Genomic DNA, 26,950 nt, shown 5'->3' with positions numbered 1-26,950 from the left:
TGTAGTCCACGGATGGTGGGCCGGATGTGGACGTACCCGCCACTGCCCTGTCAGGGGAAGATGAAGAGGATATGACCAGCAGGACCGGGTCCGAAACAGCCCCTTGGTCTGCTGGGTCCAGTTCCTCCTGAACACCGGGAGCAGCCTCCACCAGCGGTGGGGCTGGGTCCAGAATTTGTATGGGGTCTGGAGGAGGGTTGAGGTTGAGGGTTGCCTCGGGAAGACACAACCCACATCAAGAATGTGATGGCGGAGGGACGCCGGGAGGGGTGCCCTGGATCTGGTGGTACGCCCAGGCAGTCCAGAACTGCCACTTGGGCTGCCAGTGGGGTGCTGAAGCGTCCTGTCCAAGACTGCCTGGACCTGATCGGGGTACCTCCAATGCTCCTGATGCGCTGCCTGACCTAAGGGAGGGTGACTGGGAGCGGGACGACCAAGTAGGGGCAGTGGGTGGCTGAGCCAAGGAAGGCTCCACGTCCCCCGACTGGAGGAATGGGTACCGTGAGGAATGACGAGATCCGGATGATGACCGGCGGTGCCGTTGTGGAGAGCGGTACTGTGAGATTGACTGGCACCTAGAAGTTGGGCTTCGCCTTGATGGGGAGTAGCATCGAGAGTGCAACCGCGACTGCTGCCGTGCTGCGATGGAGAGCGGTGCCGCGATGAGGAGCGATGCTGCTGTGTGGAATGGTATCAGTCTGAGCAGTGCCACGAGTCACAGCATAACCCAGACCTTGAGGATCAGGGCTGTGAGACCAGTGATGTGAGTTGGAGTAGTGCCGCAAGTCAGACCGGCGCGTAGCATACGTGCGGTGCTGGGACTCGGAGCAGTTCCGGGACTCAGAATGGTGCAGTGATGGTGGTCTGGGGGCAGACAGCCCAAACATTGCCGGTTTGCCTCTTGATGGTACTGGGGCTCAAGATGGTGGAGGCCTTGAGACCGGGGACTTGGACGCCATCATTTCAATGAGCCCTCTAGCAGCCTCAAAGGTGTCCGGTGTGGAGGGCAGCATGACCTCCTCTACCTGCAGGGAGTCTGGCTGTGTGGGGCTTCCTGGGGGAACGGAGGCCCATGCAGGTTGAGGCCTACTGGAGAGCTGTCAGTCTTATGGCTGTGATCCACACCGTGCCCTGCTGGGGGTATGGCATCCGCCTCAAGCCTTTATGGAAGCTTTCCTATGGCCTGCTTTTTACGGGCAGCCGGGGAGTAGGAGGGGTGCCGGGGGGAACACTTCTGGGCCCTGGGGGATCGCTGACCCCTAGGGGGGTGTGCCGAGTCCTTTGTCGGTGCTGAAGACTGCACTGCTGCAGGAGCGCACCGCACTGAGGCGCTCGGGGCTGGGTCTTGTGGCGGACGGGGAGCAGACTCCATGAGGAGTTGTTTTAGTTGAATATCCCTCTTCTTTCTAGTGTGCGGTTTTTGAATGCCTTGCAAATTTTGCACTTATCTGCCTGATGGGCCTCTCCCAGACACCGAAGACAGGAGTCGCGGGGGTCACCTCTGGGCATAGGCTTGCCGCAGGGGCTATAAGATTTGAAGCCCTGGGACAGCATGCCCTGGAGCCCCGTGGGGCACTCGTTGAAGGGAAAACCCCCTAACTGCTAAAGACTATATTTAACAACTAAAGATAATAATTAACTAACAATGGGTAACTATATACAAAGATAAGTAGGACAGCCAGGGAGCAGTGGAGCACTTGAGAGCAAGAGACCATTGTTCCAACAACTGTCACTGGCGGTAAGAAGGACCTGAAGGGGGGTCGGGCCGGCACGGTCATATATAGAGTGCCATATCAGAGAGACTCCAGGGGGATCCACAGTCAGCCCGACGGGTAGCTGCTAGGGAAAAGTTTCTGACATCCATGCACGCGGCGTGCACACACGCCTAACTAGAATAGATATGAGCAAGCACTCGAAGAAAAACTTCTCATTTCTATCTGAAAGCTAAAATGAGGATTAATAAAAATATTACAAGCACATTTGACTGAATTCTAGGAAGGTGACAGTCACTTTTGTTTTATTTTCTCATCCCTCTCTTATTTCACTGTACTTCAGCATCTAGATACAATAGATAAAAACCTCACCCTATACAATCCTTTAACTCAGGGATGAGCATCTTGTAATTACAATTTAAAATTTTTTTTCCAAAAGTAAATAATTTGCTGAGGTGCTGCTGCTGGAGAAAGGAGAAAACTGACAGGAGCTAACACATTGAAAACCAGGTGATTGGCACCCAGGTGATTGGGAGAATGTCCATGCAACACATTCTGGAGAATGTTTCAATTATTCTAAACAATAGATACCAGATTATGTCTAAACACCTGTTTATATTTTATCTGTATTTTTATATTTATACAATACATTTTACATGTATTTCTATAGCATGTTTTATGATGTACAGTAGTTAAAAGATGTGAATCGGTTTAGCTGGCATATATTTGCTGCTTTGTAATCCTTTCTTTGCTTCATGCTGCTGTCCTGTTATGTCTGCTACATAGGATCCACTTTTTTATACTTTCTTTGAAACGTTTTAATACTTTGTATAAAGTTTGGGACAAATGCTAAGAGGTGCTGAACACTTCCAGCTTCCACTGATTTCAATGCGTATTTTGTTTGAATAAGAGCCAAGTAAGGACTGCAGATTTTCAGCCCCTTCCTTTTGTCAAGCAAATCGTTTAAACAAGTGAATAACTCTCAGCATATTGTATTCCTCACAAGGAGTCAAACCGAACCCACACCTGAAAAGCAGTTCAGAGACGGTTTTTGAGAGAACCGGAAACTGAATTGGAACTGAAAACCTCTGAATCGCATTGAACCTGAACTGGAACCAATCCCAAAAAAACAAAAATCTGTAACCAGTTCAAAATCATAGGTTCAATAATCAGGCACTGGGGAAAGGTCTTTTGGGTTTGCTGAGGAAGGGTCTTTCTCTGCTTCACCCCGAGAGAGAGAGAGAGAGAGAGAGAGACTAAACTTCCCAAGAAGCCATTGAAGGAGGTGAGGCAGAGAGAGGTTCTGGGATTGGTAGTTATCCTGTCATGCCCAGTTGAGGACGGCCCATAGAAGGGAACTATAACTCCCAGAACACCTCCCTTCCACCACTGAGGGTGCTTGGTTCCTGCTCTGCAAGTCAATGTAGAAAGGGCATTTTCTAGGCTGAAATTCATTTTGTCACTTCAGCAGTCAAAATATGACTGACAGAGTTCTGAAGGATGTTTTACTAATGCATGGAAATAACTTGTTTTAAAATAATTTTTCTATAAAGAAATATTTATCGTATTCTTTTGCTAGAAGTTACAAAGCAAGCATAAGAGCGTGTGACATTAATCTGCAGGAAATGTACCTGAACTGGTTCAAACAGGTTCAATGTGATTGAAATGGTTATCGAACCATCATTCTAAGTTAGTGTCTGAAGCGGAACAGAACCAAAGAGTTAAAACATGTTGATGAACCTGAAACACAACTAACCCACAACTGTTAATAGTTCGACTCCCTTATTTTTCACATAATTAGCTTAACTTGCACATTTCTGTTTCCCCTGGACTGCATCAATAATGTGGATTTTAATGAAATACTCCTCTTTCCTCTGTGCTGAGCTGTTTTAAATACATTAAATTAAAAATGAATTTCTGTTTACATTAGCATTATTTTAGCCAAAAGATAAAGACCACTTATATACCAGTTACAGCACATTGGGATGCCTGCATTCCATCAATACACCAAATGGTTGTTTGCTTTAAGTTGCAGTGACTTATAGTAATGGAATATACTGAAAGGATACAAAATAACCTATCCATTATTCAAAATTCCTGTCATCTTAACATTATCTGTTGCACCAAACAGTGCTAATGACAAACAGATGGAGTCATCCATCTCTTTTTAGGGGACACAAGGAATACAACATTCAGTCTTATATCAGCAATTTTACGTTGGCATGAGACCTTGAGGAAGTTTGAGAAGAAAGAAGGTATTTTATAGCTAGTGCCACAGCATAGTACTTACAATTAAGCAATGAGAATATATTTCAGAAGAGATACTTTTAAAAATACATATATATGGAGATCAACACATTTTTCCAAAATCAAAACAGTCAAATATGTCATACAGTCTGTTTCTATTTACTTTGTTGCCCTGGATTTATAACTTGGGCTGTATTCATACACTATTTATATCAGAACTACAAAACTCTGCCTTAACTAAACTAACTATTATTTAGAAACAAGTAATTTTGGACAATTGGGGAGGTCATGCCGACCGCCCAGCGGCATTTTCCAGCAGAGACAGATCAGACATGTACAGTGCTCGACATTAAAAGTCAGTGTTTCACATCAGTTAGAACATAGTGGTATTTAAGACTACAACAATTTCCCTCTATACTTAGATAGGTGATATCTGTAATAAAATGTGTGGGTAAATGTGGATTTTTAATGCCTTCTGCTGTAGCATGCAATCGGTTTAAACAACTGTATATGATTAGGTCTATCATCCTGATTAAATTCAATGTGTTACCATCTTACATACAAAAGGAATACACTTTTTGCACATATGGTAATTTGCCAGTTTTGCATTACAAAACAAAGATAGTTGTCCTATCTCTCTCCCGTATTCTGTGCATCTTTCATTCCCTGTTCATATTCTTGTTCCACTTGATTTAATCTAACCTGCTTCTGCTTAATTCACCGAGGAATTTGATTGGTTGGCTGTGAAGAAATTCCTAAACAGAAGAAACTCTGCCTACAAAATACTTATTAGGAGATGGATCTATGTATACAGCTCTGGCCCCGATAATACTCTGTCTGGGATTGATCTGAAAGAGGTGTGAGCTGAACAGGCTGAAACTGCTTCTATTAGACTGGTCACAGTCTTTTTAGTTTGTGCCTATATAATCTCACTTATCACTGGTCAGTGTGAAGCTTTCTCTAGTGAGCATGGGCACCTAAATGTCAATTTCTGTAGAACTTATGCTTTCATTTAAGAACAAAAAATTAAGTTTCTAGTATCTAGTTTCTAGTCAATTAAGATAGTCTTCTCAAAGGAGAACTCGTAAATGAATGCAGTTCAGTCTTCTTGAGTCTGCAGACAGATACAGGTCTCCTCTGAGGCTCATATCTTTGCCAAGCAAAAGCAGAGAGAAATTAGAAAATGACTGGTTTATTTCACAGCTGTTATTCAGAACCATGAGGCCACTGACTGGTCTCTGCTTGCTCCACATGAGGCACGTTGCGGCCACAGATTCCGCAAGTACTGACTGGGAACTCTGAGCTATATTTTGCTGATTTGAGGGTAGATTAGAGTTTCAATAGAATCCAGATTGACAGGCTTAATTCTCTTCTATTCAAATTCTTATATGGCACCCAACATGTCTAAATATCCAATACAAACTGATGGCAGTTAAAGATTTGTAGCTGGTAATTATAAAGGTATCAACTGTAACATGACCAGTTGTGTCTGTCCAAATGTCTCCATCAAGTCTAGTACAACTGAAAACAAAGAAGAGTTTCACTGAAGTGAAATTACAAAAATAGGGATATGAACTTGTTTGCTATTTCTGTACTGAATCCCGATGTGTATTGATTGCATGTTGAGTTCTCTAAATGCAAAGGAACAGCAGGATTCAGTTTGCTATTGAAAACTTTTAAAATAATACCTGAAGATTTGAACAGAGCATTCCTTTAGGCCCTGACTCTACAGTCCCCAAGGCAAAACTCTCATTGACTCAGTGGGGGATTTACTTTTTTTTCAGCCCCCAACATGGTTTCACAAACAAGCTGTGCAATAGTTGGCTATCACGGTGTCTGATATGCTTGTAGAATCATATGAGGGGTGTGACGGAGGAACAGGGCAGAAGGATACATACATATAGTTTCACAGGGACACCCTGGGTCAGACATATGCACCATGAGCCACTAAAGGAGGGTGTGAGGTCTCTACCAACAGCCAGTAGCCCACTGGTCATCATAATCGTTGAGAAATGTCTGTACAGATAATTATTATGAATTTATGTGCCCATACTGAAAATTATGTTAAGGCAGTATCCAGAAGGTGGCATGTCTCGGAAGGTTCCTTTCAGGCAGGGGGTCACAGACACTTATCGCTCCGTCTGGTCATTCTGTGTCCCAGTATATGCCTATTTGCAGCCTGAGTCATATGCTGATAAAGTGTTTGTGAAATCTACAAGGAAGATGTATACAGTAAATAACCACTTTATGAATAAGGACAATGGATTGTTCTAATATATCTGGAGAGCGAACAGGCACCTGGGACCTTTCACTGAGAAGACAGCTGACAGAGTCACTTGTCTTATGAATGGAGGGTCACTGCCAAACTTGGCTGTAAAAAGGCAGAAAGACTTCAGGTGAGCACTGCTCTGTAAGACAGCTAAGTAGCTAAGTAAGTCTAGTTCTATAACGTGTGTTATGATTTTATTCCATATGTAACAATTTGTTTCCAATTTGTCTACTTGCTGTCACTTGAATCTCTATACTTTAAATAAAAACTTTTACTTGTTTTCACTAGTGAGATGCCTCACAACCCAGGGTACACCTGGGAAGTGTGACAAGGGAGTCTAAAAAGGGAAATGAATCTCTCAGCATAAAACATCCAATCCAAAGAAACTACTGATGCTTATTTTCACCCACTTTCCCTTACTGCTGTAACTGAAATCTTACTATTGTAGCCTGTGTAGATATTCTTCACTGCCTAGCAGGTGCTAATGATGTTTTGCTGAGAAAATAAGCAAAAGGAGGGGAAAACACTTTTGTAATAGAACATGGGACCTACACGGTACTCTACAGCTGTGTTTAGTTTATTCGTTTAGAGAGCTAGGAAACAAAATAAAAATCAACATTTAGAGTTGTGTTAACAGCTCACAAAACAAGAAACAACATTGAACAGAATCAAAATATAGCAAACCAAGCTTCAAAAATTATTTTAGAGAAAAAAGCACCAAGGATCCAATCTTGTTTCCACTGCAACTAACACAAGTTTTTACTTAACGGTGAACATTAGGAATTTGCACCCCCTCCCCCACAAAAATTCCCCAATATAGTAGGAGGTCTTCACTGCAAAAAAGAGGCTCAAGATCTGCAGTGAAAAAAATGTAGGCATAAAGTTGTGTCTGAACCTTTTTGCACACCTCAGTGTGTGTAGACAGCATCCCAATGTTATGGTTTAAATCACCCACCCAGAGCACAGTGGAATCACTGGAAAGGATTCTATTGACTTCAGTGGACATAGCAGTAGTCTATATATTGGAAAAGACTAGCTTGAAACGTATTCATTTCTCTCAATCCAGGGGATACTCTAGAACACAGTCCCTGTTCAGCCTGTGAAAGAAAAGTGGGGGTAGCCATGCGAGAGTGGGGATTTTCAAAATGATCCTCAACATTTACCATCCAGGCACAACAACATCTGTTCCCCCACTGTTTGCTGTGATGATTGATGATAATGAAAAAACTCCCTGGGCTGCATTCTCTGTTCTGCTACGTCAGTGCCAAGTGGATGAAAACTTAACAAAAATGGCCACGAGAACATTCCTCTTGCAGAGAGGAAAGCTTCACTGACATAAAGCCGGCATAGAGCGTGTTGAAAGAGAGAGGCAGCGTGACAGGAATGGCCAAGGGCCCTACATCTCACCTGCTCATCAGATTGTGGTATGCAAACAACATTTACTCTTTGGGTTTAATGCTCATACTTTGTATATTTGCATTTAACATTCTAGTCAGCACACCCATCTCTCCTATCTCTATTTTCCAATTTCTTGCAGCAGAAAATTTAGATGGTTGAGTTTGGTCACTCACCCACAATGTGTAGGATCCCCTGCGACTGCCTGGAAAAGTCAGCATGCTCTGATCTGAAACAGCAACAGATGCCAGACCACTGCTTCTGGACTGTGGCCAATCAAAATCAGCCTCCGGCTGCTCAGCTTTACCTTTTTGCTTTCTTATAATCTGTAGGGTTGAAATTAAAAAAAAAAAAAAAGTTACTGGAAAGTCCTGCCCAGAGCCATATGGCTCAAAATGCATTGGCTGTGTCAAGATGAACAGCGTGGAATAGAGTTTTCATTTAGCTTCGGCCCCAGCTAATTCAAGTTTGATTTTCACAACCTGCACTTATTTCTTCTTATCTGAAGTCAGAGGTTTGCAAGATAATAAAGTCATTATCGAATATCTGTAGGAACACCAGAACTGAATTAAAACAATATGGAAATCTATACCCCACCAATGGTACTGACAGTGTGATCTATATCTGGTAGCCAAGTATACATTTTCTAAGAATAAGAATGCATAAGTAGATGAATATTGGTATGGAATCATAGAATAAAGGAGATGGGCTAGATTTCTAAAGCACATCTAACTCCTATGGACTTTTAAAGGGAGTTAGGTGCTTAAGCACCATTTTCTTAGATTCATAGATTCTCAGGCTGGAAGGGACGACTGTGATCATTTAGTCCGAGTTCCTGCATTACACAGGCCATTGAACTTCCCTGAATTTATTCCTGTTTGAACAAGAGCATATGTTTTAGAACAACATCCCATCTCGATATAAAAATTGCCACTGATGAAAAACCACTTCAACCCTTGGTAAATTACCTTCACTGTTAAAAATGTACACCTTATTTCCGGTCTGAATTTGTATAGTTTCATCTTCCGGCAATTGGATTATGTTATACCTTTGTCTGCTAGACTGAAGAGCACATTTTCTAATATTTGTTCCCCATGGATGTACTTAAAGACTATAATCAAGTCATCCCTTAACCTTCTCTTCATTAAGCAAAACTGATTGATCTCCTTGAGTCTAAGGGTATGTCTACACTGGCAGAGTTACATCACTGGCAGCTACATCGCCACTCAGAGAGCACTGAAGGGAAACCACTGTTGTGTGTTCACACTGTTAGCTGCCTGTGCAATAGTGTGTTCACACTTGCAGCGGTATTTGGAGCGGCGCACTCTGGGCAGCTATCCCACAGAGCATCTCTTCCTCTTCTGTCACTAAGAGTTGTGGGAAGGCGGAGGGGGTCACGGGGCATCCTGGGTCCTGTCCCAATGCCCTGTGATGCATTGCTTCACATCCCAGCAATCCCTGTGCTTCCGTCTGCATTCGGCGCCATCTTTCAACAGTTTGTGTACTGTGAGCTCTGCCTCTTCAAGCTGCAGGAATGGATCCCGCACTGTTGACCAGTATGCTGCTCGCTGTCACTAACACGTCACGCGTGGCAGTGGAGTTATTCCTTAAACTACAAAGGCAAGAGGAGTGCGACATTGATCTTGCCACATGTAGTAGCTATGACACGAGATTGCTTGTAGCTTTCACAGAGGTGCTGACCACAGTGGAACGCTGCTTTTGGGCTCAGGAAACAAGCACTGAGTGGTGGGATCACATCGTCATGCATGTCTGGGATGATGAGCAGTGGCTGCAAAACTTTCAGATGAGGAAAGCCACGTTCATTGGACTGCGTGATGAGCTTGCCCCAGCCCCGCGGCGCAAGGACACGAGAAGGAGAACTGCCGTGTTGTGGGAGAAGCGTGTGGCAATTGCAATGTGGAAGCTGGCTACTCCAGACTGCTACCAATCGGTTGCTAACCAGTTCAGAGTGGGAAAGTCGACCGTTGGAAGTGTGCAGGGCCATTAATCACATCCTGCCCGAAAAGACTGTGACTCTGGGCAACGTGTGAGACATTCTGGATGGCTTTGCACAAATGGGCTTCCCGAACTGCGGAGGGGTGATAGATGGCACGCATATTCCAATTCTGGCACCAGACCACCTAGCCACCGAATACATTAATCGGAAGGGGTATTTCTCTATGGTTCTCCAGGCGCTTGTGGATCACTGTGGGCATTTCACGGACATTAATGCAGGCTGGTGCAGAAAGGTGCATGACGAACACATCTTTTGGAACACTGGACTGTTCAGGAAGCTGCAAGCAGGGACTTTCTTCCTGGACGAGAAGATCACCATAGGGGAAGTCGAAATGCCCACTGTGATCCTGGGAGACCCTGCCTACTCCTTAAAGCCGTGGCTTATGAAGCCATACACAGGGAACCTTGACAGCAGCAAGGAGTGATTCAACAGGCTGAACAAGTACAGAATGACTGCTGAGTGTGCTTTTAGCTCTTTAAAGGCCCGCTGGTGCTGCCTATATGGGAGTCTGGACCTGGCTGATGACCATATTCCCATGCTTATAGCCGGGTGCCGTACAATCCATAATATTTGTGAAGGGTAGGGTGAAAGCTTCACTCAGGGCTGGACCTCTGAGGCTCAGTACCTGGAGGCTGATTTGAACAGCCAGAGACCAGGGCTATTGGAGGGGCACAGCGCCGGGACATAAGGATCAGGGATGTCTTGAGGCAGCAATTTGAAGCTGAAAGCCAGGAATATTTGTTGCTCTGCTCGGGAGTACAGTGCTTGTAATGCTAGGAGGTGATTGTGACTGGCACAGAGGATGCACTATGAAGGTGTAAGAAAATTGCCTGTTGCTTTGCAGGGCTCTCTTTGCTTTCCATTAATGGAATAAAGATTGCTTTCAAACCCAAACAATTCTTTTATTAAAAAACAACAACCGGAGGACAGAGACAAACAAAAAAAACACATCAGCACTGTGAGGGGTGGGGAAAGGGAGGGTCCCAGGAGAAGGTGGGGTCCTGGGGCGGTTAAAGATTTGTGTATGCCAGATATCATACGCAACCTTGTCCTTTGGAGTACAGTGCAGTGTATACTATATTTCAGCAGGGCTAAACTGCAGAGGGACGGGTGTTGAGTGCAGTAGGTACTGGGAGTCCGCAGGGCTGGACTGTGATGGGGGAGGAGTGGAATGCAGCAGGTACAGACTGGAGCCAGGAGGTTGATAAGAGTGTGTTGGCGGGGTCTGGGGGGCGCATGGGAAAGAGTTTTGCAACAGTGGCTGCAGGTGAGGGTGGGTGCGGAGCTGCTTGGTTTGCAGTGCTAGTAGTGTCTGGAGTGTGTCCACTTGGGGCTCCATAACCTTTAAGGGCCACTCCGTGGCTTCATTCTGGTGTGCCGTGTTCTCCTTTCGGTCCCTCTTCTCGCTGTCCTGCCACTCCTTTGATTCTTGTTTTTCAGCCGCGGCGTGCATCATGACATCACGCAGAAAGTCCTCTTTAGTTTTTCATGGCTGCTTTCTAATTCTGCGCAGCCATTCAGCCGGCGATAACAAAGAGGGAGGCTGGGCTCCCAAGGTCATATCTATAAAGCCAAAATGCAACGTTTTACAGAAGAAGTATGTTTGCAACACACGAACAACACTGATTCAGTGATTTAAAATGCAGCCACTATTCACATACCTGTCACTAACTGGCTGACCCCAGACAAGCACACATGAGCCACAAGACCCCCAAAATGGCGAGTAACCGCAGGGGCAATCAATGTTCCAGGACCGTACTGTATACTGGGCACATGGCTCTTGGGGAGAGCCAGCACTGTATGGGGGCCTTATAATCATTCCTGTCCCCACATTTTCCACAGGCTGTGCTCATTATGGAAGATATCTCGCTGCTGAGGGTGAGCAGGGAATCAAGGGAGGGTCTTCTCCAAGACTGCGGCTTCCACCCTGGCCCTTATGCAGCTTGCCTGTGTGCAGCAATGGACCGTCCACCCCTGTGACGGCAGAGTGGCGTGGGAAAGTTACCCTTAATGGGGCAAGAAACAAAGCAGCTCTGCCAAAGAACCTGCAGCAGCAGATTGCCCAGTATCTCCATGAGAGTTTCGTGGAGATCTCTGAGGCAGATTCCTGTGAAGTGAGTGAGTCAATCAACACCCTGTTCCGCCGCTCAGACTAGGCAGGTGGTGGTACGTGCATCACACAGACACAAACCTGCTTTCTGCAACGCTCCTGCCCCTAGCAACTCACCGGGATGGCGAGTTATATGGGCCCATGGTGCCCGGGCTCCAGCAAATTCCGGTCCCGGGGGGCCCGACTCCACCAATGTTCAGGGCCCAGTCTCTCCCCCGGTCCCACCTGCCACTCCCACGTGCCTCCCCCGGCCCCACCTGCCGCTCCCGTGTGCCTCCCCCGAGCATCCCTGGCTGCCCCCTGCAGCTCTGCTCTGTGCTCCCTCGCTGACCACTCCCACTTACAAGGGAGTGGCGCCGGGGGCAGGCTGAGGCCGCTGCTGGGCCTGAGGAGGGAGAAGGCGCATGGCAGCCCGCCCCAGCAGGTGACTTTGACGGGGGGGACTTATCCTGGCCGGACCTCTTGAGCAGCAGCCGAGGGGGGCTTGGCTGAGTGTCGTGCTGTGGTGGCCGGGGAGACGGTCCCCCCACCCCCTCAGCTCGCTACTGCCGGTGGGGAGATGGCTGGGGGAAGTCCTCCTCTCTGGCCCCACACTTGCCTACTGCACCCCAAACTCCTCATCCTTGGCCCAGCCCCATGTCCTGCATCCTCTCCCACAGCTCAACACTCTGTCTGAGCCCAGAGCCTGCACCCAACACCCAAACCCCCTCCCAGAGCCCACACCCCCTCTTGCATCCCAATCCCTGTCCCAGCCCAGAGCCAGCACCCAAACTCCCTCCCAGAGCCTTAGGCGGGGGTGTGTGGGGGGGGGGAGGGGCGGTGGCGGGTGGGTGGGTGGGAATTTGACCTGTTCTGGGCACCACCAAAAATTATACAAACCTGCCATCCCTTCAACTTGCTTCAGTGCTTCCCAAAATCAAAGCCACTTACCAGGGGCCTCCTGTCCTGTTTGTGCTTCATCAAGATCCGACAGCTGAGACTGGCTAACTTCCTCCGGGGTAGAGAAGAGCTCCTGGCTGCATGCATCTCTGACCTCCAAGTCATCCTCTGCCTCTGGGTCCCCCTCCCACTCCACATCCTCATCCAAGATTTCCTCTTCCTGGCTCAGTCCACTGTTGACTGGCCCATGAGCCACCAAAATATCCACAGTGGCCTTCACAGTGGAGGTGGGTTGCCACTGAGTATCGCATCCAGCTCTTAGTAGAACCCGAAGCTCATGGGCGCAGCACTGGAATGGCCGTTTGCCTCCCACACCTTGTGGTAGGCGTTCCGCAGCTCCTTCACTTTGACCCTGCACTGCAGTGTGTCCCGGTCATGGCCCCTTTCTGTCATGCACCGTGAAATCAGTCCGTAGGTATCATCAGTTCCTACGGCTGAGGCGCAGCTGGGACTAGACAGCCTCCTCTCCCCAAATGCCAATGAGGTCCAGCAGCTCGGCATTGCTCCAAGCGGGGGATCACCTGGTGCGTGGAGCAGGCATGGCCATCTGGAAAGATGCAGTGAGAACACTGCACGCATCACTGAGCAAACAGGAAGGGGATTTTCAAAATTCCCAAGGAATGTACAGGGTGGGGCTGTTGGTCACCCGAGGGCAGGTCACCCGAGGGCAGGGTAGTAGAGTTCAAACTGATGACCAGAGAGGCAAGAACAGGCATTGTGGGACACCTCGCGGAGGCCAGTCGCAGCGCTGTAATCGACCAGGGTGTCTACACTGGCACCATGGCGCTGAAGGCCCGGCGCAGAAAGCCGTACGCCTCTCGTCGGGGTGGGTTTTTTACAGCGCTGCAACTGCACAGTTTCTGCGCACTAAGTGGCTTGGCAGTGTGTGCACCTCGGGAGTTACACCACAGAAAGCTGCTTCCCTGCGCAGAAACTTGCCAGTGTAGACAAGGCCTAACACTATAAGGCAGAGTTTCAATTTCTTTAATCATTCTTGTGGCACTTCTCTGAACCCTCTCCAACTTTTCAACATCTTTCTTGAATTGCAGACACCAGAACTGGACACAGAATTTCAGGAGTGGTCACACCAGTGCCAAATACAGAGGTAAAATAATCTCTCTACTCCTATTTGAGATTCCCCTGTTTATTCATCCAAGGAACGCATTAGCCCTAACAGCGTTGGACTGGGAGCTCATGTTCAGCTGACTATCCACCATGACCCTCAAATCTTTTTCAGAGTCACTGCTTCTCGGAATACAGTCCCCCATCCTGTAAGCATGGCCTATGTTCTTTGTTCTTAAATGTATACATTTTCATTTAGCCATATGAAAATGCATAGTGTTTGCTTGCATCCAGTTTATCACGTGATCCAGATTGCTCTGTATTGGTGACTTTTCCTCTACGTTATTTACACTCCCCCAATTTTTGTGTCATCTGAAAATTCCATCAGTGATGATTCTATGGTTTCTTCCAGGTCATTAATACTAACGTCAACTAGTATGGGGCCAAGAACTGCGTGACCCCACTAGAAATACATGTACTTAATGATGATTCCCCAATTACAATTACATGTTGAGACCTATCAGTTAGCCAGTTTTTAATTGATTTAATATGTGCCATGTTAATTATATATTGTTCTAGTTCTTTAATCAAAATGTTATATGGTACCACACGAAATGCCTTAGAGAAGCCTAAGTATATTAAATCAACCCTATCACCTTTATCAACCAAACTTGCCAAAAAAAGATTTCAAGTTAGTTTGACAGGTTCTATTTTCTATAAACCCATGTTGATTGGGATTAATTCTTTTACCCTCCTTTAATCAAGTCTTGTGTCAGCTGCTCCATTATCTTGTTTGCAGTCGATATGAGGCTAACAGAACTATAATGATTATAGTCATGTTTACTATTTTAAAATATTGGCACATTAGCTTTCTTTTAGACTCCTAAAACTTCCCGAATGTGTTCTATGAGTATTGGGAATCAACATTAATACTAAACGATATGTTCGGCCCCCTCTTTTATAACTCTTGGTAAGTTGTCTGGACCTACTGATTTAAAAATGCTCAATTTTAGTAGCTGCTGTTTAACATCTTCCTGAGCGGAATGGAATGGAAAGTGTTTCACCATCATCTGATACGACCAAATCATCTGTTTTCCCTCCCATTACAGAACAGAAATATTCATTGAACACTTTGGCCTGTTCTGCATTATTATTGACAATTCTACCATTTTCATTTAGTCATGGATCAATACCATAGCTAGGATTCCTTTTGTTCATTATATACTTTAAAAATCCCTTTTTTTTGGCCCTTAACTCTGCTAGCCACTGATTTTCCCTTGTGTCCTTTTGCTTTCCCTATTAATTGTCTGTAATTGCTAGTTTCTGATTTATATTCATTACTGTGAACTTCCTCTTTTGTTCATTTGTTACATACATTTTTATAGCTACCTTCATTTCCCCCTAAATGTTTGAAAATGTACCTTTGAAAATCTACTCCATCTGCAGACAAAAAAAGATCGAGTAGATTATCAAATCCATCTCCCTGCCACTGTGGGATTGTTCTCTGTAATACTTGAGCTCGGTGAAATATTTTTGACACAAATTCACCGAAGAGATTCATCCGGAAGTTTTTTTTTTGAGGCTAGATTCACAAAGGCACTTAGGTGCTATTCATAAAACAGCAAGAGGAGGTGGTGGTGACCTGCTACCCAATAGCCCAGTGGTTAGGGCACTCATCTGCAATACGCAAGCCTCCATACAGTCAGAGTAGATATCTGTACCCCAGTCTACAACCTTCCAGGTGAATGCTCTAGCCACAAGGCTATAGAGGAGAACACGCTTTCCCCCTGCCCTCTTCCAATGACGCTTCCAATTTCTTTTGTTTTAATTTTAAAAAGCAGTTAAAAGTGCCTAAAATCAAAACAAAATGTTTCATTTGACCACAAATGAAATTTCTGGTGCTTTGTTTTGCCAAGAAAATTTTTCGTTTCAGATCGCTTCAGAACAATTTTTCCCCTCGATTACTCGTACAGTTCTATGTAATGTATGTATCACTTTTCCCTGTCTGATTTGTAATGATCTTTGGGAAATTATTCTATAGTGAAACAGATCTCATCGTCAGGCAGCTTTGGACAAACTTGCCAACAGTTCCAATTTGGTTGGGATGGTCCAGGTTTGATTCTCCTGGATAGGGTTTTAAAGTCTTCTGACCAATTTCCCAGGAGCTGCTGCAGCAGGAGGCAGGATATTTTCCATTGAGCTGCTCCTCTCCTGGATATTCTTGTCATCCACACATACACTTTCAATCCTTTTCGGATATGCATCATCTTCCGTGAGTTAAATCAAACCTTGATAGATGACAGAGCTGTCTTCTAGCCATTTAAAATTCCAAATACAATTTGCAACAGCAAAGCTGCATCGCATACCTTCTGCACTATGGTAGTGGCAAGCTCTTCAATCAGCTCCTCCTTATGTTCCCGTAAATAACAAGCCTCGTTCTGTTTGTCCTGCACAAAGATACAATTTATAAATAGTACATAGTCACATTTGAGTGGTATTTTTACAAGATCAATATAAAAAGAAAAATGAGTAACATGCAGAAGGAACTGAATGTAAGTAACTCTAATTTATTGGACTATCCTGTATTTCTGAAGTGGAACATGCGTGCTATCTTGATAATAACTTTCAGAGAAACAGCACACAATTCTTTTAGCTAATGCAGTAAGATAATTCATCACTGCATTATGTTTTCTTTGATTTTCACTCACCTTTCCACTATTACTTGAATAAAGAAAAAACTGATCTATATAAGCCAGCTGAATGTTAATTAAATATTTTTACCAGGCTTTCACCATATGTCTCTGCCTTGGAAATGGCTTCTTCTACTGCTTCTTCTGCCACACGTAAGGCCACAGCTAGGGTGTCCATCATACTATGTCCTAGTCAAAAAGCAAACAAAATACCCACATTTATGCTCAGCTGCAAAATTCAGACCAAGATTCTTCAGCTTCAGTAATTCTTAGATCTAGGATTTTGGTATAGTCTACTGCAGAGATGCAGAGCCAGACACCAATCCCAAGCTGATCAAGATGCATAGGAACATAAGAATGGCCATACTGGGTCAGACCAACGGTCCATCTAGCCCAGAATCTTGTCTTCCAACAGTGGCTGGTGCCAGATGGTTCCGAGGGAATGAACAGAACAGGGCAATTATCAAAAGCCATCCCCCATTGTCCACTTCCAGCTTCTAGCAGTCAGAAGTTCAGGGACACTCAGAGCGTGAAGTTGCATCTCTGACCATGTTGGCTAATGGCCATTAATGGACCTATCCTCCACAAACTTCCAGAGGCTGACTCTGTGTTCTGTGAAGAAGTACTTCCTTCCTTATGTTTGTTTTAAATCTGCTGCCTATTAATTTCATTGGGTGCCCCTGGTTCTTGTGTTATGAGAAGGGATAAATAACACTTTCTTATTCACTTTCGCCACACTTTACACGATTTCATCGACCTCTATCATATCCCTTCTTAGTCTTCTCTTTTCTAAACTGAACAGTGCAACTCTTTTTAATCTCTCCTCATAGAGAAGCTGTTCCATACCCCTTATCATTTGTGCTGCCGTCCTCTGTACTTTTTCCAATTTTCATACACATTTTTTAGACAGGGCAACCCGAACTGCACGCAGTATTCAAGATGTAGGCTTACCATGGACTTATATAGCAGCATTAAGACATTTTATGTATTATTATCTATTTGTTTCCTAATGGTTCCTAACATTGTTAGTTTTTTTTGAGTGCTGTTGCACATTGAGTGGATGTTTTCAGAGAGCTATCCACAGTGATTCCAAAATCTCTTTCTTGAGTGGTAAGAGCTAATTTAAACCCCATCATTTTATATGTATAGTTGGTATTATATTTTCCAATGTGCCTTACTTCGCATTTAACAACATTGAATTTCATCTGCCATTTTGTTGCCCAGTCACCCAGTTTTGTGAAATCATTTTGTAACTCTTTAGTCTGCTTTGGACTGAACTATCTTGAGTAATTGTACGTTGTCTGGAAACTTTGCCAACTCACTGTTTACTCCTTTTTCCAGATCGCTTATGAATATGTTGACCTGCACTGGTCCTAGTACAGATCTTCAGGGGTCCTGTTATTTACCTCTCTTCACTGTGAAAACTGACCATTTATTCTTACTCTTTGTTTTCTATATTTTAACCAGTTACTAGATCCATGAGAGGACCTTCCCTCTTATCGCTTGACTGTTCACTTTGCTTAAGAACCTTTGGTGAGGGATGTTGTCAAAAGCTTTCTGAAAGTCCAGGTACACAATATCAACTAGATCACCCTTATTCACATGCTTGTTGACCACCTCAAAGAATTCTAATAGATTGGTGAGGCATGATTTCCCTTTACAAAAGGTGTGTTGACTCTACTGTGTTCATCTATGCATCTGATCATTCTGTTCTTTATTATAGTTTCAACCAATTTCCCTGGTACTAAAGTTAGGCTTACTGGCCTGTAGTTGCCAGGATCACCTCTGGAGCCTTTTTTTAAAAAAATCAGCATTAGATATCCTACAGTCATCAGTATAGTGGCTGATTTAAGGGATAGGTTAAATACAACAGTCAGTAGTTTTGCAATTTCATATTTGAATTCCTTCAGAACTCTTGAGTGAATACTGTCTGGTCCTAGTGACTTCTTAGTATTGAATTTATCAATGTGTTTCAAAACCTCCTCTATTAACATCTAAATCTGGGACAATTCCTCAGATTTGTCACCTACAAAGAATGGCTCAGGTGTGGCAATCTCCTTCACATCCTCTGCAGTTAAGACCAATGCAAAGAATTCATTTAGCTTCTCTGCAACGGTCTTGCCTTCTCTGAGTGCTCCTTTAGAACCTCAATCGTTCAATGGCCCCACTGACAGGGGGGCTTCCTGCTTCTGATGTACTTAAAAAAATTTTTGCTGTTAGTTTTTCTGTCTTTTGCTAGTTGCTCTTCAAATTCTTTTTTGGCCTGCCTAATTATACGTTTACACTTGACTTGCCAGAGTATATGTTCTATTCTATTTTCCTCAGTAGGATTTGACTTTCAATTTTTGAATGCTTGCAGGCATTTCACTCGTGACTGTTCCTTTTAATTTCTGTTTAACTAGCTTCCTCATTTTTGTGTAGTTCCCATTTCTGAAGTTAAATGCTACTGTGGTGGGTTTCATTGATATTTTTCCTCCAAAAGGATGTTAAATTTAATCACATTATGGTCGCTTTTACCACATGGTTCAGCTATATTCACGTCTTGGACCAGAGCCTGTGCTCAACTTAGGCCTAATCAAGAACTGCCTCTCCCCTTATGGGTTCCAGGACTGGCTGCTCCAAGGAGCAGTCATTAATGGTGTCTAGACATTTTATCTCTGTGTCATATCCTGAGGTGACATGTCCCCAATCAATATAGGGACAGTTGAAATCCCCCATTATTATTGAGTTTTCTGTTTTTGTAACCTGTCTAATCTCCCTGAGTATTTCACAGTCACCATCACCATCCTGGTCAGGTGGTCAGTAGTTCATTCCTACTGCTATACTCCTATTTTTCAAGTGTGGAATTTCGATCCATGGAGATTCCATGTCACAGTTTGAGTCATTTAAGACTTTTACTATATTTGACTCTACGCTGTTTTTCGCACATAATGCCACCTCCCCTCTCCTCCCCCAGCACAACCTGCTCAGTCATTGCTATATATTTTGTATGTGTATTACTGTGTCCCATTGCTTTTCATAGTTCTAGCAAGTTTCTGTGATGCCTATCATATAAATATCCTCATTTAATATCAGGCACTCAAGTTCACCCATCTTAGTATTTAGACTTCTTGCATTTGTATACAAGCACTGATAAAATTTTTAAGTATTTAGTTGTCTGCCTTCACGTGATGTAATTGAACAGGAATCTTTTTTGTTAGACTGTTTCTCTTCATTTCCTGACTGTACTTTATCAAATTCTAGCCTCTCCTCTTTACTAGGTTATGGAGTATCCCCAAGGGACGTCTCTGTCTGAACAGTGTGCTCCTCTGCACCTGTTGACTCCCCCCCAGCCTTAGTTTAAAAACTCCTTTATAACCTTTTTAAGTTTACATGCCAGCAATCTGGTTCCATTTTGGTTTAGCTGGAGCCCATCCTTCCTGTACAGGCTCCTCCTTTCCCCAAAGGTTCCCCAGTTCCTAATAAACCTAAATCCCTTCTCCAAACATCATCCTCTTATCCACGCATTGATACCCTGCAGTTCTGCCTGTCTAACTGGCCCTGCGCGTGGAATTGGAAACATTTCAGAGAAGGCTACCATGGAGGTCCTGGACTTAAATCTCTTACCAAGCAGCCTAAATTTGGCCTCCAGGACCTCTTTCTCCTACCTTTCCCGATGTCATTGCACATGCACTTTGGTTCTCAGAACCATGGCGACAGCATAAACATCTCAATAGACAGCAAAAATGTCGGGTGGTTTGTATCCATTGCTATATTCTGCATCTATGGCACGTCTATAGTGCCCTGCAGTTCAGATTATGGGGGCGTGACAGCAGCACTCACCAAAGTGCTGCACTGTAAATCCCCCTTGTGGAATTGAACTAAATGTTAAACTAAATGAACTAAAATGTTCCTAGTTTGCATTAATGTAGTCCTCTTCAAACAGCGCTACATTAATGCAACGTAGGAACCTACGTTGCGGGGGGGATAGCTCAGTGGTTTGAGCATTGGCCTGCTAAACCCAGTGTTGTGAGTTCAATCGTTGAGGGGGCCATTTAGGGATCTGGGGCAAAAATTGGGGACTGGTCCTGCTTTGAGCAGGGGGTTGGACTAGATGACCTCCTGAGGTCCCTTCCAACCCAGATATTCTATGATTCTATGAAGCTTGTGTTCATGCCTGCAGCATCCACACATGGGAGTCATCGTGCAGCACTTTGGTGTGCACTGCTATTCACACTCCCGTAATCCAAACTGCCGGACATTTCCCTAAAAATACAGTATTGACAGAGGCCACTAACTTTCTCAACTTAAATAATATGTCACTTACCATTTTAAACAGAAAAACACAATATTTCTACAAAGTCCATGCAGGGAGACTATCAATGTGCTTACTTTAGTTGGGTAGTTATGATGAGAGGAATGTTTGTAACAGAATTTAACAAAAGCTGAGACATCTATGAAAAACAAGTGTGTATGAGCAGTAGGGGAAAATCATGTGTGAGAGAGAACAAACTCTGAACATGATATGTACAGTATTAAGGAAACCTTATTGAAGTGAATGCATAATAGCCATGATGCAAAACAGATAAAGTCTAGCATGTGCCCTGTAAACCACAGAAGCTCTGGTAACTCCCTAAAGGTTTTAGCTAAAAGATTAGTGATCCTATAAACTTTTCATCACCAGGGGCCAATGTGACTTGGAGACCCTCCAGCACTGTAGGCTATTTGTCGAATAACTCGATCAGTAACAGCTCAGTTTTAGTGCAAATGAATTTTAAGTAGAGTTACCTTCTGTCTGCCTGTAGAATGTAGAGTCACTGCCACAAATGCTTCCTTCATTTTCTACGCTTCCTTCAAAAAAGCTTCCTTCTACTCAAGAAGACAGCACAACACATATTGTATAGAAATATTCAGTATATTATTAGGTTAAAGTACTCTTACAAAAAGTAGTGGTCTTTCTAACCACTATAGAGGAGTAGTCTGAAAATTACTGTTTGAATTTCAGCTGCTATACAAAAACGTTATTTCTTTTATATGAAAGATTTCTCAAATGGGGCTTGTAAATTACGGATGGAGAGAGAGAGAGAGAGAGAGAGAGAGAGGGAGGAAGAAGTTGCTTAAATGCAGAACTTGTCAAATGAAAGCTAGTGCAGTGAACTTGCTTTTAACATGACATTTTGGGCTTGAAACAGATCCTGGATTTTAAAGGCCACTACAGTATAAATAAAACAAACCGAGACATTTAAACCTCTATTTATCTTCAAATGAAACAAGAGGGTTATCTTACCGTCACACTGAAAATAGAAAAAGAAAGTTAGCAATGACATTTAGATGCTGAGGCCTTCTTCAGAAAGGTCTCCTATATCCTGCACATCCTCACTTACGTATCCTGCATGTTATTACTCATGTGAGCAGTCTCGTTTAAAGGCATAATTCAACGAGACTACTTTTGAGAATAAGGAATGCCTCGGTGCATAAGGTTTTGCAGGATCGGTATCTTGACTTTTTTTATTTTCTGCATATATTTAAATTAATTGTTTTGTGCCATTTGCATCTCACCCACTAAATGTAGCATCCCCACCTTTATTTTTTCATTTCCATTTTTGAAGATTTTTTTTTTAAATTTGATAAGAAAAAAAAGTAACCTATTGAAATGGAATCTTTTAGGCCTGCATTCTCCTGTTCTACCTACAGGCTTGCCATGTACTGCTAAGTAGTATTAAAAGAGCCACGTAGAGTTGCCTTCATCCAGGTGCACACAGCCTTGCTATTAATTTTTGTCTTCCAAGTGCTTATCTTATCTTCAGGAAAGAATAAAAGAAAGACTTTATAGAAAACATAAACCCTGTAGAAAACACAAACTCTGTACAGATTTCAATCGAATTACACTAGGGATGAATTTGGCCCAGCGGAGACAAATCATCTCAGAAAGATTCGACTGGTTCTGGTTCTGCTTCTGAATCATTTGCTATTCAATTACAAAAAATGTGCCAGCATGACAGCAAGAAAGCACTGTCCCCAGACTCACAGAATACCTTCAATTACTAGTTTTATGGGGGGGATGCATCATCTCTCCATAGTTAGTTAGGAAAGAATTACAGCTCATTCTAGAAGGCTGACATTGATATTAAATTGATCACATTTCTTCCCCAGTTACTTGAGAAACTTAAAATGTACGTCGCAGCTGCAATTCACCTGGGGCCAAATTCTATGGCAAACAGGCAAAACTCCAATTGTGATATGGACTGCAAGATTCGGCCTTCATTAGTCAAATTTTGCATTAAGTGCAATGGAAAACCTCAGCTCCAAAATTCTGTTCTCATTCATTATCTACACGGAACTTTCGGAGCCCTAACTCATGGAGAGCAGAAACAGAGCTGAGATTTGCTTTGTAGATCTGAGAGCAGAATTCTGCCTTATAGATTATCTAAACTTTGACTAGTTAAATAGCTCAAACCTAGCCCAACTCTCTAGATATTTAACTCCTTATAGTCCCCTGCTGTAATTCTTCTGAAAAATTTTAATTTTCCTTCCCCCCCAAAAAAACCTTTCAGAACTCTGATTGGGTCCATCATGTGAGTTAATGTGGATGAGTCTATAAGAAATTAAAACTGTACTGTACCTATTATTTCAGAACAAACGCCGCTCTCCAGTCTATGTTTTCTGTATAAATTCTTCAGGACTTTGGCACTACCAAAACGCTTGAAGCGACTTTTCACATTATTGTAATACCATTCCAGGGACTGGGTCCTCAGGAGTCTAAAGAGGATAAATGAGTAACATTTCAGAATGCTTAAAATGAGTCTACATCAGATGAAAACAAATGACGCTCCCTGGTCTTTCCTAAAAATTATATCTACTGGGCTCTTTTAAATCAAAAGCCTTATAGCATAATATTTTTGTTTTTGAACACTGTTTCTTGGTTTTAGCTTGAACAAGTCTGGTTTTATGGCAAAATAAGTACTGGAAATGTAGCTAAAAGTCATTCTGATTACAGTAGTAAGTTGCTTGGTTACCGTATCAAAATAGCAAATTATATGTTTTAACAAATGTACTGAATACATTTTGAAAGGCCATCTACAGTATTATAGAACAACATATGAGGCAATGGTTATAAAGCGTATTTACATGGATTTATAAATAACCCACCATGGAAAGAATAGTTAGTCAAGACATTACAGGGCATGGAGAGCTCTCTTTTCCTCTTCAAGATTTTTTTAAAATTAATTTTTCATAAACATACATCACTACACAAACATTTACAGAAAAGAGCTCACTGGACAAGGTCTGTACAAAGAATCATGGCAAGCAAAGAAGAATGGGTGGAAAACTTTATTGGGAAACATTCAAAGTTGCAGCTTGGTCTGAAGTCTCATTAACTCCAATAAATAAATAAATAGTGAAAGTGCTATCATACTGGAATGTGTAAGAGTAAGAACTGTGAGGCCAACAAGCCAAAAGACACTGTAAAGTTCACATCTTTGCCCCAAAATCAACATGGAAACTGGATTTAGCATCTGTGCTCTGAATGGAAAAAAATATCCACTTTTAACTAGATTGTTCCAAAGCCCATTGAACAGAAAGACTCCCAGAGACTTCAGTGGGCTTTGGATCAGGTCCCAAAAGACCAAGAAGATGATGCAAGCCATTATCAGCCCCTTTTATGAACATATTTTATTATAGGACCACAAGCTAATGGGTCCTTGCTTGGCACCCCTGTCACATGTGTAAGCAAGGGTGCAGGGCTAGCAGCAGAAAGTCTGCTCAGAGGGTGATTGTGGGTAGCCCATAGCTGACCGGCACAGTCCCAAAAACGGGTATCATGTGGAAAGAATTCTACAAATCCCCAGCTGTAACTTAAAACTGACCTCCACCAGCAGTAGCCCCAGGAAAGAAAAGCAGGGTTTGCACCAGTGGGTCTGAATCAACTCCCATGTGTTTTTTTCACAAATTGATCTGACTTATTTGGTTGTGTACTGTCACATTAGTTTATTTTATTTTATGCCACACCTACGTACATCAAGTCAGATCACATGTAGCAAAGTGACTGGTATATTCTGATGTGACAAAGTTTTGCATGGCTACAAATGTGACAGTTCCCCCCCTCCCCTTTAATAATGTTTTTCGGTTACTAAAGTGGGAGGGCCAAATCCCATACAAAGTAGGAGACGAGGAGTTTACACTCTAGAACTTTGTATGTAATTGAGGCAATTTGTTGCTTCCCAAGACTTTGAAACTTGGAAGCCCAAAGTTAGCCTTCTAAGACTAACTTAGGTACCTAAATAAGTGGCCTGATTATCAGAAGTGCTGGGCACCCAGCAACGCCAACTGACTTAAGCCATGATTTTCAAAAATGGAATCAAGGGGAGAATTTTTTTAACTGGCTACTAGATTCAAATGGGGTAATTCACTCCTGACACAACTCTAGTCAGCTTGTATAGTATTAATCACTTGGAATTTCTGTGGGATTCCTCTCAGGCACCAAAATAAAAACACACTAAGAAAAAGTGGTGATCTCAAAAGAATGTAATCGTAAGACCTGTTTTCTTCAGCGTGTCTGGGTTTCCTTTGCATGTATGAGGCAAATGACAATCGACAATTTTTCTCCAACACAAGTCATTTGACAAGAAATTGTGTTTTCTTTTGAGGGTACTAACTGTATGGTTTTGCCAGTTATATCCTTTTGGTCAATTATCTCCACAGATTCTATGCTATGACCAAGCCCACCATACAATATATGACCCAAGAATTTCACTAAATGTTCCCATCAGTCTCAAGTGTTCAGGGAGATGCCTACAATGATAAATGGAATAGCACCAAACAGGTCTATTTATATTCTAGTCCACTTATATGTCATCACTGAAAAACATCTGGTAGAGTATACCTATAACCTCCTAATGGCAGAGTGGAAACTAAATAAAAGTGGTGAAGTTCGTTCGCTGAATTCTTGCACATTAAAGTTCAGCCATAGACTAATTATATTAGTTGCAGTGCTGCAAATAACAAGAGAATGCAGGTAAGTGGCCTTTTTCTGTGTGTCTCGGCTTCAACTAGATTCAAGGCAGCAGCTTTCTCTTACTACGTGTTTGCACAGTGCCTGGCACAATGATGCCCCAAGCCTGAATGGAGTCTCTGAGAGCTATTGTAATACAGATACTCTGTTAGTATACAAATAATAGTAAGACTGAAATATGCCCTGACAGAGTTGGCCAAAAATCTGTTTTCTGTATGACGTCCTCACAGATCACCTTGGTATGGCACATGATCTACAACAGATGAGATATATGGGGCCAATGTCAAAGTGGCAGCCACTTGCCCAAATCTGTTTGATTGTGAAATAGAGGGCTTTTGAGTCTCTACTCTGTGGCTGCCAAGAAAGCATTTTGTTCAAATGTAGGATGTCTGTGAAGTCCTGATTAGCAGAACTGTGCTTGGCAGTGGGCAACCTGGTAAATCCATGAATTCAGGCAACCTTTACTCAAAAACAACTTTCAGTATTTCTTCCCGCTGTGAGAGTTTCTTCTACGTTATGGATCAATAGCATGAAAAGTGCACTGTTGCATCCATGGTATTAGAATTGTGTCAGAAAGGGGAAAATGCTACATCTTCTCTTGCTGAGTTTCATTCAGATTTGTCCACTAATGTTCTGGAGTGTTGGAAGGTTTTGCCTTCAACCTCTGACATGTACACGTGATCTTCATGATGGGTAAAATCGAGTTCATGTATAGGGGAGAGGAGAGAGGGTGGGATGCCCATTATTAGTTGGGATTGCTCCTAGCTTAGGACAGCATTCAAATGTTTGCTTCCCTTATATGAGCAGTTATTAAATTAATATGCAAGATACCATGCCTTCAAGTTGACAATCTTCCCAACTACCGCTCTGTTTCTAAGCTTTCCTTTATGGAAAAAGTGATTGAAAAGCTTGTGACAAAATTACTTTTGTACCATCTGGACTGATTTCCTGGACCCTTTTCAATGCACCTTTCAGCTGAAGTATAGCATGGAAAATGAATTAGTAGCATTAGACAGATGATGATCTATCCGTGAGCAGAAGTCAGCCATCCACTCTGACTTTTTTTTCTTTTACATCTGTCAGCAGCCATAAATACCACTGACCACAATAACAGCGACTTGCCTGCAGCCATTGACTGGACTGGACGAGACTGCACTTGAATGGTTCCACTTTTTCCTCTCCAAGATTGTACACACACTAGGGATTGTGAGAAGGGCAGGTGTGATAGAGCTTGGTGGGAAATGGTTTTCCCATTTCATGAACATTTTTGTGATTTAAAAAAATATCCCACTCTGCATCAGAACTTGAGATCTTTAAAAAAAAATTGATGAAAACATTCAGAGTGACACAGAGAGAGAGAGCTCTGCCCCAGAATAGCCAGTAGACTGGAGGTCAGGATACTTGACTAGGATGTGGGAGATTCAGGTTCAAGTTCCTGATTTGAATTAGGCAGGGGTTCAAATCCCTGATCTACCTGTTTCAGATCAGGGACTAGATCCAGGTGAGTTCCCTGACCA

At 43.2% G+C, this 26,950-nt stretch overlaps 1 protein-coding gene across 11 annotated transcripts in view; it reads right to left on the bottom strand.

Annotated features, from left to right (window-relative positions):
- MYRIP (myosin VIIA and Rab interacting protein) overlaps positions 1 to 26,950 on the bottom strand; it is a 348,495-nt gene that overhangs the window by 60,062 nt on the left and 261,483 nt on the right. For 10 of the 11 annotated variants that reach the window (XM_073333104.1, XM_073333103.1, XM_073333106.1 and 7 more), the window contains 5 exons: positions 23,043 to 23,179; positions 21,209 to 21,289; positions 16,533 to 16,630; positions 16,118 to 16,198; positions 7,800 to 7,949 (listed from right to left, as the gene is read on the bottom strand). In XM_073333104.1, coding sequence (XP_073189205.1) covers positions 7,800 to 7,949; positions 16,118 to 16,198; positions 16,533 to 16,630; positions 21,209 to 21,289; positions 23,043 to 23,179 — 547 coding nt within the window. The remainder of the gene's footprint in view (positions 1 to 7,799; positions 7,950 to 16,117; positions 16,199 to 16,532; positions 16,631 to 21,208; positions 21,290 to 23,042; positions 23,180 to 26,950) is intronic. The other variant, XM_073333109.1, reaches the window with a different exon arrangement.

The sequence above is a fragment of the Lepidochelys kempii genome, chromosome 2 (genome assembly GCF_965140265.1).
Source record: "Lepidochelys kempii isolate rLepKem1 chromosome 2, rLepKem1.hap2, whole genome shotgun sequence".
NCBI classification, from domain to species: domain Eukaryota; kingdom Metazoa; phylum Chordata; order Testudines; family Cheloniidae; genus Lepidochelys; species Lepidochelys kempii.
The sequence above is the reverse complement of the archived record's forward strand: the minus strand, read 5'-3'. Positions and strand labels throughout refer to the sequence as shown.